The sequence below is a fragment of the Balaenoptera ricei genome, chromosome 20, assembly GCF_028023285.1.
Source record: "Balaenoptera ricei isolate mBalRic1 chromosome 20, mBalRic1.hap2, whole genome shotgun sequence".
NCBI classification, from domain to species: domain Eukaryota; kingdom Metazoa; phylum Chordata; class Mammalia; order Artiodactyla; family Balaenopteridae; genus Balaenoptera; species Balaenoptera ricei.
The window spans coordinates 15,944,489-15,956,703 of NC_082658.1; the positions used below are offsets into that span (position 1 = coordinate 15,944,489).

Here is a 12,215-nt window from a genome sequence, read left to right on the forward strand (position 1 = left end):
AGGCCAACAAAGGGAGGACGGTCTCCTTGGGCGCAGGACAACTTGCTACAGGTTTTTTCCTTTCCCTTTGCTGGGATTCACCAGCATCCAGCCCTTGGGGAGCCCCTGAGGGGACAACAGTCATTCACAAGCTAGTACTGGATTTACTGGATTTTCTCACTATTTGGCCCATTCAAGTGGGCCTGTTGAATTCAGAAGTTGAACAAGGAAAACAGGTGTCGGGGAAAGTCAAAGGAGGCAGGACAGCTGTCTTCAAGCAGGCTCATTATCCCATAGAAAACCCAGCTGAAGAAAATGAGCTCCATTAAAGCAGGCAGGCTGGCAGTCAGACTTGGGAAGAACTTCTCCATCAGCTGGGAGAACAAACATTACAGTGAACTGGGGGGTGACAATTCCATCCCCAGAGGCTGTTCTGGTGAGAAATTTCACAACTGCCTGCCTTAAAAGGTTTAGAACAGCGATTTCCACGCTGGCTTCGCCATGGGAATCACCTGGGGAACTTACCAAAAATACAGACTCCTGGGCCCCTCCCAGAGATTCCGTTTCAGGTGATGGGGTGGGCCCCTGGTCCTGATGCAGCCGGTCACGGTGATGCTTTTGGGAACCCCCAACAGACCCGTCTGCAGGAGAAGCTAAACCAGCTCAGAGCTCCGCAGGGTGGGGCCCAGATGACGACCCTACAGCACCCAATCTGTTATTCAGGGCGCGCAGTCCCGAGAACCCGGGCTGACCATTTTCAGACGGGGGGAGGGCCCTTCCCTCCGTTCACAAAAGGAACCCGCAGAGTCGCAGTCCCGGGCGCCACCGCGGGGGTCCAGCCGAGCCGGGTGAGGGCCCAGCGCCCCCCTGCGCCCTCGCAAGGCCCTGGGGCCACTCGGGGCGGCCGGCCTGACCCCCGGCGCGGTCGCCTGGGCCGACCCCGAGCGGCTGCTCCCCCTCGGGCAGCCGGGAAGGGAGAGCGGGCAGGGAGCTGTGAAGTCTAGGACGGACCTTTGTGTGCGGGCGCACGCACCCCCTCTGCGCCCGGCCTTTGGCGAGAGCCCCTGCTCCGGAAAGCGCCCCCGCGCCTCGGCCAGGACGACTCGGTGGCGCGAGGCTCCGGACAGGGTCTCGGCGCCGCGCCCGGCTGCAGCCCTCCCCAGCGCACGCCCCGGAGGCGCCCGCGGTCTTCCCGGTTGGAGGAAACCTGCTGCGGCCGGGCGCGCCCGGGAGGGTCTGGCTGGGCAGGGGCGACCCCTAGTGCCCAGCGGGGGCCGCTGCCGCCCTGCTGCCCGGGGAGGCCCTGAGCAGGACGGAGAGCCTCCCACCCACACCCCAGCTTGGGGATGGGGAAGGGGCACCCCGGCTGCAAGCCTGAGCCCCAGGGAAGGGGGACGTCTCTAGAGGGCAGGAGAAGAGCACCCCTGGGGTGGTGCTTAAAAAGGAGTCTCCGCCGAGGGGACCCTGCCTTCCCGTGTTGCTCTGAGGCAGATGGTCCCCTGATGTCACTTACATCCCTCTTGAGGAAGCTGGGTCTAGCTCTAGGATCCACCGCTCCCCCGCTCCCGGTCCCAATATGGGGGCCGCCAGTTCTCCCCTGGAAACAGGTCTAGGCCCTCTCTACCTGCCCTGAGCCCTGCACACACCCCCGACGCTGGCAGGGGCAGCCCTGCACAGAACACCGTCCTGGCACGCTGGTCCGACGCCGCCGTTGCCTGGCTTCCCGCCAGAGCCATGATCAAGACAGGAGCCAGGGCAGCCAGAGGCAGATCCACACGCCTCCCGCCCTCCCCCTGGGGCCACCCTTCTTTGGTCTGCGGCAGCCTGGCATGACTCACCTGGTTGGCAGCGCTCTGTTAAGTTGGGTTGTCAGAGCTGAGTCACAGCTGTGACCTGCTGCCCTAGCTCGATGCAGGTAAACAGGGAGGGGAAAAGGCAAAACATCAGGGCATACCAGGTGACACAAAGAGAAGCCAACCTCTTTGTGGCTCTGTGGTGCCCATGCCAACCTTCTCACCCTGTCCCCTGCACCTGGGAACCGAGGCCACACACAAAATGCCACAGGTGGCACAGATGTCAGGGCAGCTGGGGAGAGTCCCTGGGTGGGTGCGCCTGGGTCTAACAACCTGTCACACAGCTCTGTACCCCAGCCCCCCCGACAACTGCTCCCCAGTTGGCACGAATAACTGTCACCACACCAACGTCCGAGTCCAGGGAGGGGAACAATGCCTCTGGCAGCCACCAGTACAGGTGTGACAGGAGTAGGCTCGAGAGCCTTCAAGCCAAAGGCTGAGCCAGAGCTCCTCTCCGCCATACATAAAAGTCAAGGCAACTAGATTTGGGGGAAAGAACAGGAGTGAAAGAATGGGGGCAGCTCATGGGGCTGGGGCCTCCTTGTGGTGGAGGTAGATGCTGAGAGGGTCCAGGTAGGGATGGAGGGATAGTAATTATTCCTGCTCCCCTGCCCTTCTTCACCAGTCAGAAACCGCTTCCAAATAGTCAGGGAGCGCTCACTCAGGCCAATGGGAAAAGAAATGTACTGAGAACAAGAGTTTTCCCCAAGAATAAAGAAAAGCCCGCACCCCACCCCACATCCTCCACTCTGACCCCACTGCCATCTCACTGCCTCTTTGCCCGCCTGCCCTCCCTCCCATCACATGACCCTCTGCTTCCAGCCAATTTGATCTCTGAAAGACTGGGGTTCCTGTTCTCCGCACTGTTCCGGGCACTGTAGCGCACATGCGCACGTGTGTGTGGGTAGGTGGGGGGTCACTGGGGCTGGGGGAGGAGGGGCAGGAAGGGCAGAGATGCCACACACCTCCATGCCAGATCCCACGGCCTGCCGTGGTTCCACAGCCTGAGAGATGCTCTTGCTTTCCAGGTTCCGAGTGGAGAGATGGGAATGAAAGTAGCATTTGTGAAAGCAACAGCCAAGTGGTCTAGCAAGGCAGCTGGCCATGGAGCTGGGCGGAAACCTCTCCCCCCAGCAGCCCTCCCTACGTCCCCACATGCCTCCCTTCCTCCTCCTCTCTACTGAAACTGAAACCAATGTGTTGGCAATTATCTTTTTCAACCTTCTGCCACTCTCTTCGTGGGGTCCGGCTTGAGCATCTGCAGACGGCAACAGCGACCAGCCTAGTCCCAGACAGCACAGGCCAAGCGACCTGGGCTTGCTGAGCCCCCGCAGGCTGCCCTGCTGCTGCCCCTCAGCCCAGAAGCCCAAGGGGACCCAGCAGCCCTGGCGGGTCCCGTGGCCTCAGGTCCCCCTGCTGAGGGCGCCCATTCAGGCCTCACTCCACCCCGAGTAGAACCAGTAAACCGACTTTATTCACCCAGCTTCGTTTTGTGCTCATTCCAGTCTCCTTGGACAAAGGCTCAGGGCCTCAACTTCCACTTCTCCTTGCTCCCCACCATCACTGCCACTAGGGATGACACATCCTGGGGCCCCACAGGCAGGGACAGGCTAGCTGGCCAGCCGCCCTCTGTAGGTGCCCACTTAAGAAGTTTTGGTACATGGACTCCACACTTCTCTCCTAATTATGTCTTAGGGCCCAAAGACCAGATCAAGAGTTAGGATGCAAAAAGGGCAGAGAATTTAGTAAGAAAAGTGTGTGTGTGTGTGTGTGTGTGTGTGTGTGTGTGTGTGTGTCAGAGAGAGAGAGAGAGAGAAAGAAGGAGAGAAACAAAGATAGGTCAAAAAAAAAATAAAAGATGGAGGGAATGAACTACTGATACCTTCAAAAACATTACACTAAGTGAAAGAAGCCAGACACGAAAGACTGCATACTGTGTGATTCTATTGAAATGCAATTTCTAGAAAAGGTACAACTATAGAGACAGAGCAGTGGTTGCTGGGGGTTGGGGAGAGGAGCGGAGATTGACTGCACAAGGGCTCGAGGGGACTTTATGGGGTGATGAAGGGGTTCTAAAAGCTGGTCCGTGGTATGTTCACACAACTGGATGCATTTACTAACGCTCACTGAACTGTGCGCTTAACATGGGCGAACTCTGTGGTATAATTGTAAAATATGCCTCAATAGATTTGAGAAAGGGTAAGAGAGAGAGAGAGGGGAAAAGGTGAAAGGAAGAGGAAGACGGGCTTCCTGTGCCACTTTCAAGACCCGCCCTTCTCAGACCAGGAGTGACCACTGAAGATGTTGCTGCCAAGGGGGTCCCCCAAATAAATTATGATGCCAATAGGGTTTAGGAAAGCTAGCCTTGAATTACATCAAAATCTTGTCCCACTTCTCTGATCTGTTCCACAGTTAGACAGAGACTCAGGGACTGCAAACAAGTAGATTCCACCAAGATCCAAGATCCAAGAGCCAAACAAAGGGGCATCTTTGAATGTGAATAGAGCCTAGAAGAGCCACTCAAGTTGAAAATATCTCCATGCTGTACACAAAATTCCTAAAGCCTCAGGTTCCTCCGTTCACAAATGGAGCCCCAAGCCCTGATCATTCTATGAGAAAATGGGTCTTTATTTTTAACCGAACTTTAAGGTTGACTGAAGATAAAAGATTTGTCCAGGAGCCAGTACTGAGAAACATCTAAGAAGGGACAATGCATATTTTAAAAATAAGGTTTATAGAGAGCTTGATGGAATTTGAGGCAGTCGGGTAAACATTCTGACAGGCCAAACCCCCAGTAAGATGTGGCAGGGTTTGAGGCAGCTACCCTGAGACTGTTACAGGTTTACATCAGTCAATGTTGGGTTTTGGGAAACTATATGAAGGATTTACGCATGCAAGCAGGAGTGCCTCCTGTGAGGTCTGGGTGGGGAGAGGTGCAACAGAACAGACATCTACCTGCACCATCAATTCAACATCACTGCAACCTGCACCATCAATTCAACATCATTGCAGCCCAGGGATCTGCCGGTGGGGCTTCTCAATGGCCCGAGGTGCCCTAAGGACCAAGTCTCACTTATTATAAGACAGTGATGAAAAGGGCTATCTCCCCCCCTCTATAACTGGCTAAATATTGCCAGAACCTATTAGAGGTTGAGTCACACTGGATACAACACAGGGTCTTTCTAAGCCTTTGGCTCTTTAGGCAGTTTTACCAACCATTAACTATGTGCTATGTTGTTGAGGACACAGGAAAAATGCACAGTGCCCATCTTCTTGGAGCTCAGTCTTACTGGGGCAGCAGGACATATACAGAAAAAGTCAAACTGAGGTGACAGGAGCCCACGTGTGCCGCTTAAAGAGCACTTCCTAGGAGCTGGGCCTGGGGATAAGCATTTTATATTTATCATTAATCCGCACAATAAGCCTATGAGGCAGATATTAGTAACCCCATGTTACATGGGAGGAAACGTATATTAGGGTTCTCCAGAGAAACAGAGCTAATAGGATATATAGAGAGATATATAAAGAAATTTATTATGAGGGATTGGCTCATATGATTATGGAGTTTGAGAAGTCCCACAATCTGCCATCTGCAAGCTGAGGACCCAGGGAAGCCGGTGATGTGGTTCCAGTTTAAACCTGGGCCTGAGAACCAGGGGAGCCAAGAGTATGAATCCTGGTCCGAGTCCCAAGGCCCGAGAACCAGAAGTGCTGAGGGCAGGAGAAGATGGATGTCCTAGCTCAACAGAGAGAAAGTGTGCCCTTACTCTCCTTTTTTGTTCTATTCAGGCCCTCGATGCCCACCCTCCCTGGGGAGGGCCATCTTCTTTACTCAGTTGATTGATTCAAATGCTAATCTCCTCCAGAAACACCCTCACAGACCCATCCAGAAATAATGATTTACCAGCTATCTGGGCATCATTTAGCCCAGTCCAGTTGACACAGAAATTAAACCATCATGAAACCTAACCTCAGGGAAGTTAAGTGATGCCCCCAAGTTTATAGGGTGAAGTCAGTCTACTGGCCAAGGCCATGCTCCTGGCCTGCCCGAAAGAGAGGGCAACATCCCTGACCAGCCCAGGAAGTCAGGGGAATAGGCGGTCCCCAGAGCCAAGGGGTGCAGAGAAGGGCCTTGAAGGATGGTGGAGCCCAGGCAAGCAGAGGGGTGGTGGAGAGAAGGGAAACAGGGAGCCCACACGGATGAAGGGCATGGCGGGAGCAACCAGCTAGAATGGGGTTGTTGGGCAGGGGAGCTGGGGAGGCCCCAGGCCAGGTCAGGGAGCTGAGGGTCCACACATAGGCAGCAGGGAGCCACCAAAAGCCACCAACCCAGGCAGGTGAGATGAAGAAGAGCCGGCAGGAGGAGAGAGAGGAGAGCACGCTGTTGCTGCAGTGCCTGGGGGTGAGTTGACTCCCACCGGGGAGGTGAGTGTGAGCTTTAAAATATCCATAATAGTGTAAATGTCTAGTATATGCACCAAGCCCCCACTTCATTTCTATGCATACTGCACAATTCTCCGTTTTTTTGGCTGCACCACGCTGCACGTCAGTCCCCGACCAGGGCTCGAACCCATGCCCCCTGCGGTGGAAGCGCAGAGTCTCAACCACTGGACCGCCAGGGAAGTCCCCGTTCTATGCAAGGCTATGCATAGGATCCCGCAGTCCACCCCCAGCCCAGGTACCCAGGTATCCCTCCCCCACTGATATCCCTTCCCTCGCGAAGGGAGGCCCTAGAAGAAGGAAAGGAAAGAGGCCACTCAGCCCTTATACTCAAAATAGGCTTCTGAAACTCGGCAGAGATGTCTCAGATTGAGACAAAGTTCTTGAGCCTGACTGTAAGATCACAGAGGGGTTCTCTCCAGTTGCCCGCCCCCCAACCTTTTTATAGAGCAGAGAGGGTGGAGGAGAAGTAGCATGGCAGGTCCTTCCCCTCTCTGTGCCTCTGTTTTCTCTTCTGTAAAGGGGGACAGCAGCACCCAGCTGATGATGTGTTGAGAGGATAAAATGAGTTAATTCATGGTAAGAATTAGTTAGAACAAGTCCCAGAGAGAGATACAGACGGGCCTCCCTGCATAAGCTAGCAGGGCCATGCAATGACTGAGGGCCAGATCCCCAGACACCCCACAGGACCTCAGAACTTAGAGGTGCTGGGCAGGAAAGAAAAAAAAGCCAACTGGACTAGAAAACCTGAGCTGACCAGGATTTCCCTGAAATGGCTAAAACTACAGTCCTGCCATCAGCCAATATCAGAAGCCAGTTAATTTTTTGCATTGACTGCCAGCAATGAATCCACTTCAAGGGGGACATGCCTGCTTGCTGCTTCGCCCCTTTCCTTTCTCCAGGGCTGGCATCCCGCCTGCTTTTCTAGACAAGGATTCAGATCTGCAGCTGCAGCAGGTCGATTCTGGGGGGAGTCAAGTCTGAAGTCAGCCTTCCCTGGGCCTCTTGGCAGCCCTGACCCCTGAGATAAAGGCCTGAACATCTGGGCACTTTCATCTCATGCTGGTCTTGCTTGAGGCCCCTCCATGTTCCCTCCATCTCCTTTCCCTTTCCTCCCCCTTCCTGCCTGCCTTTCTTGGGGTTCTCCCTCCAGAGGCAATTCTTTACCTTGTCCCTGCAACAGACTCCAGCCCTCGTGCTCGAGGCAGCTTGGCAGGGCCCGGCCAGCCGCGTTCCAGGAGAGCCATGTGATGTGGCTGGCCGACTCCTCAGCCCGCGGCCTTGCAGCACTGCCCGCTGGGCCAGGCCAGCTCTGCCAGGACACCTGGGAGGAAGCCATCTCTGGCTTGACAAGGAGAGGTTGTGAGAACGCCTGACACCGTTCTCTGGAGAGCAGCCCGTTCGCCCATTCATTCATGGATTCAGTGAGCTGTCACAGCATCCAGGTGGCCAGAGCTGAGCCGGTTTAGCCCCGCAAGTGCAGGTTGGGCTCAGTGCCTGGGATACGGTGCCCTTCGCCCAGGCCTCTGGGGCTGGGTCTCAAGGCATCAAAGATGGAATGCAGAAGAGGTGCTTAACGCTTATTACATCGAAATGAGCAGAAAGGAGTTTCTGCCACGTACTTTAGCAGAACCAGCACTGGCCTGGGGCCAGAGGCAGATGGCCCCGGGCCCAGAGCCTTCCTCCTGTCCTACAGACAGAGAGCTGCCCGGAGTCCCCCTGCCCTCCTCTGAGCAGGCAGGAGCCCCCAAGCAGAACAAGGTCTACGGGGAGCCCCCAGGTGCATGCGAAACTGTCTGAAATGCTTTTGGGTGGGATTCAGGGCTCTGGTGAGGATTAAAGCCACCCGAGGGAAGGAGAGAGGAGTAGGGACAGGTATTTCTGGAGTGATTTAAACCTCTGGACACGCACCAGCTACTGGCCTCACTATTTGGGTTCTCACTCTCTCAGCTGCCCCTCCCACCCAGAGCCCGTGCCCCTGCCTTCACCCCTGGGCTTTTCTTCTCTCTCAGGGCAAGGGTCAGCTGCCAGCTTCCCAGGGGGCTTCTGCCCAGCGTGGCTCCCTGCAGCCTGGAGAGGCGACCTGTGAGCTGTGGCTAATGGCAGGGCACTTAACTCACAAAGGGAGCTGTTCCCCAGTTTGGGAAGCTAATCACTTCAGGGTGAAGTGGATTAATCATTCAGGACCCAGGGACTTCCCTGGTGGTCCAGTGGTTAAGACTTCACTTTCCAATGCAGGGGGTGCAGGTTCAATCCCTGGTGGGGGAACTAGGGTCCCACATGCCTCGTGGGCAAAAAACCGAAACATAAACCAGAAGCAATATTGTAACAAATTCAATAAAGACTTTAAAAAGGGTCCACATGTAAAAAAAAAAAATCATTGGGGCTTCCCTGGTGGCATGGTGGTTGAGAATCCGCCTGCCAATGCAGGGGACACAGGCTCGAGCCCTGGTCCGGGAAGATCTCACATGCCGTGGAGCAACTAAGCCCGTGCGCCACAACTACTGAGCCTGCATGCCGCAACTATTGAAGCCCGCGCACCTCGAGCCTGTGCTCCGCAATGAGAAGCTACCGCAATGAGAAGCCCGCCCACTGCAACGAAGGATAGCCCCCGCTCGCCGCAACTAGAGAAAGCCCGCGCGCAGCAGCGAAGACCCAATGCAGCCCTCCAAAATAAATAAATTTATTTAAAAAAAAAAACATTAAGGACCCACCACAGGATTGGGGCTCCCTCCCTGAAGCTGACCAGGCCCCTCCATGTTTCCGGCTGCTGCTGCAGAGACCGAAGAGCTGGATGGAGGAGGGCCTCGGCCTTGGCCTCAGAAAACTCAGGAGCTCACAAACCCTCCCCTCAGGGCTCCCCGACTCAGGAAGTGGCACCCCGTTTACCCTGCTGTCCAGGCCAAAAGCTTTGGACTTCTCAATGTCTATCTTTTTATATCATTTGGGTTTAGGCTTTGAAAGCTTTGGACTTCTCAATGTGTATCTTATTATATCATTTGGGTTTAGGCTTTGAATAATGTGACAGTATTACCTATTCAGAAAATCAGAAACTTGTTTTTAAAAATCACGAACAAGGCAAAACGCACGTGCACGCATGCGCACAGAATCTCACCATTTGCCGCAGTCCTGATTCAAAGCACCATCTGAAAAGGTCAGACTAGCTGTTCCCACTGACTTCCTGCTCTGCTTAACATCCACACTCCCTACCACTGCCCTCAAGGCCTCGGGCAATGAGGCCCCGCCACGCTCTCCTGCCCCCCGTTCCAGCCAGCCCGACTTCCCTGCTGGTCCTCGGAAGCAGCAGGGACCGTACAGCAGCCGCCCTGCTCTTCCCCTGCCAAGGAGCCGGCCTGTGTGCACCACCCCTCACCTCCTTCAGGTCCCAGCCTCACTGCCTCCGGTGAGATCCTCCCCAGCCACCCCGTCCAAACTGGCCCTCACCCACCCACCTCGGCCTGTGTTAGGCCTCCTCACGGCACCTAGCGTGACCTGGCATGGTTGACCAACCTGGGCTGGCAGGGCCTTCTCTCTGTTCGTGGCTCCGTCTCCAGCTCAAACACCCTGAATCATCGGGTAGGTGAGTGAAGGTGGGCGGGAGGGAGGTCCTGTGATCCACTCCCCCGCCTCCTGGCGGTTCCAGAACCCATGCTCCCCAGGGACGAAGGTGCACTCGCTTTCTCGAAGCTCAAATGCAGGTCTGAAGGCTGCCTTGGAAGGATGGTGGTGCGCGGCCCCCACCCCTGGCTGACCTGGGCGCCTCACACGCTCCCCTGGGAGCTGCAGCCCAGAAACAGCAGTAACAGCTGACGTTTATGGGGCAATTACTGCACGAGCTCGAAGGCGCCGACTGCTTTGCACAGGTGATCTCATTTAATCCTCAAACATCCTTAAAGGAACCCTAGGAGATGCGTCCTGTTCTCCCGTCTTACACACTGGAAGGTGAGCCAAGTTGCCCAAGCTTGCACTGCTGTCCGGCAGCTCCAGAGCCCTCAACCCTCACACATATCCCCAGGAACAGACAGAAGGGTGTGGTCCCGGGGCCCCGAGATAGAGGCAAAATGGATGCAAGCCCCCCAAAATGACATTTATCTTGAAAAGATATGAAGGACAAGGCTCACAGCAGGACAGAGCAGTAACCCTTCTCTCTCAAGCCTCTTAAAGGTGTTTTATTTGTTTGCTTTTCTTTTTTCTCTTTTTTAAAACAATAATGGCACATTAAAAAAATTAAGAACTACAAAAAAGGACCATGTCTTCGAGTCCATGTTCACATTGTCCTGGGTTGTGGCACCAGGACTGGTGATTCCTGCTGGGATTCCGGCCTCTTGGAAAGGTGCTGGGTGGGTCGGCTCCACCCGCATGGGGCCACTCGGGGGACTCAGGCGCTCTTCTTCTGGGCCCCACTAGAGGGCGTCCCTGGGCTCTCGCTTCTGAGGCCCCCAGGACCCTGGCCAAACACCTCCTCTCTCTCCAAACTAGAGCCAGGAGCTGGAAACGTTAGGGAACTTATTTTGGTCCCCACAGGGGACTCTTTAGGGACACAGCCCTCCCCCGACCGGCAGGAGATGACACCCCAGCCCAGCCTGGTCACCCCCAGGAGGTCAGGGTGTCTCTCCCCTGTCCTGTCTCCAGCCCAGCTGACGCCACAGTGATGCCCTTGTTCTCCGTCCCGGCCCAGGCCCTCCTGCCATGTCCCATGGCCACCCCAGCAGGCACAGGAGTGACAAATGCTCGGCCCCCTCAGCCGACCCCCACCAAGAGCAAGAGGGCTGCCCAAACCCCAGGGCCCTGGCTCAGAAGGGAGGGCTGGGTGACAAGGGGGGCAGGGAGGGAAAGGAGCTGGCGTGAGGGGCTCAGAGCTGAGGCTGCCGGAGAAGGAGAGAAGCAACAGAGGCCGGCTGAGGGCTCAGGGAGGCGCCTCAGACTCTGCAGTGAGAAGCAGGTCCCGGGGCATGGGGCACAGGCCTGGGCAGGCGGGCCTGGGGAGGAAGAGGCAGAAAGAGGCTCCCGTCCTGCCTCTGGTTACCGTGGGGGCACAGGCCTGGGTGACAAGACCTTAAGAGCCCCCCCAAAGGGAAACGCCACGCTGCACTCAGCCAGGTCTCAGCCCAGCCCTCGTGGGAGGGAGGGACCCCACCAGCCCAGGCCCTGCCAGCCCCAGCTCCCCCAGCAGCTCCCAAGGGCACCCCTCCGTGGGCCGACGGGACTGTAGCTGGTGGGGGGCCCCGCCCACGCCCTTGGCTCTACTCCTGCTGTTCGTTCATCTCCATGTCGGACACCAGGATGTTCTTCTCAGTGGCCTCGCCGGGGCCGGAGGAGCTGCGGCTGTAGCGGGCGCCCTCGAAAGCCCCACGCTCGACGCTCTGTCGCCGCCGGTAGAGGATCAGGGCCGCAGTCAGCAGGGCCAGCAGCAGGAGCACCGCCATCAGCACCACCACCAGGGCCGCAGGGTTCCCCGGGAGGGCTGCTGCAGCAAGAAGAAGCCTCGCTCAGCAGCCCCGCTACGGCCACCCACTGCCCAGAAGGAGGGGGGGCGGGGGAGGAGGAGAGGGCTAGTCTCAGCCCTGCCTGTGACTCACCTGATGGGGAGAAGCTGCTCTCCTCAGCTGCGGCAGAGGAGGGACCAGTTAATAACAGTGGCAGTAATAATATGATAATTATAAGCAAACATGTAAGAACATTTTCTGCAGGCCCAGACACTTCATTTGCTCATTTAATCCTCTTATAGGTACTCTTATTACCCCCATTTTACGTATGTGTAAACTGAGGCCACAGAGTTTGAACGACTTACCCAAGGTCACAGAGTTGGCAAATGGTTTGGCCTGGGCTTGAACCCCATCCCTGCCTTTAACCACTACAAAATGACGGGTTTGCTGTCTAGTTTGGAAATGTGCAGGAAGGCCCAGTCCTACAGACTAATTAATCCCAGGGGAAGGCCCCAGG

The 12,215-nt window shown here is 56.2% G+C and overlaps 2 protein-coding genes and 1 long non-coding RNA gene across 5 annotated transcripts in view; 1 reads left to right on the top strand and 2 right to left on the bottom strand.

The window, feature by feature from the left end:
- Positions 1 to 1,131, bottom strand: part of LOC132355450 (uncharacterized) — a 36,863-nt gene extending 35,732 nt beyond the window's left edge. For both annotated transcript variants that reach the window (XR_009499621.1, XR_009499622.1), the window contains exon 1: positions 505 to 1,131. This is a non-coding gene — a long non-coding RNA (uncharacterized LOC132355450). The remainder of the gene's footprint in view (positions 1 to 504) is intronic.
- MARCHF10 (membrane associated ring-CH-type finger 10) overlaps positions 1 to 2,922 on the top strand; it is an 84,995-nt gene extending 82,073 nt beyond the window's left edge. The window contains exon 10 of the mRNA XM_059907801.1: positions 2,861 to 2,922. Within this exon, the coding sequence (XP_059763784.1) occupies positions 2,861 to 2,922 (62 nt within the window). The remainder of the gene's footprint in view (positions 1 to 2,860) is intronic.
- A 7,503-nt stretch (positions 2,923 to 10,425) lies between these two features.
- The window catches only part of MRC2 (mannose receptor C type 2), a 55,160-nt gene continuing 53,370 nt past the window's right edge, over positions 10,426 to 12,215 (bottom strand). Inside the window, exons 29-30 of one of the 2 annotated variants that reach the window (XM_059908910.1) lie at positions 11,852 to 11,878; positions 10,426 to 11,736 (exon numbers count right to left, since the gene is read on the bottom strand). In XM_059908910.1, the coding sequence (XP_059764893.1) occupies positions 11,516 to 11,736; positions 11,852 to 11,878 (248 nt within the window). In that variant the 3' untranslated portion in view covers positions 10,426 to 11,515. Of the gene's footprint in view, positions 11,740 to 11,851; positions 11,879 to 12,215 lie in introns of both variants that reach the window. The other variant, XM_059908909.1, reaches the window with a different exon arrangement.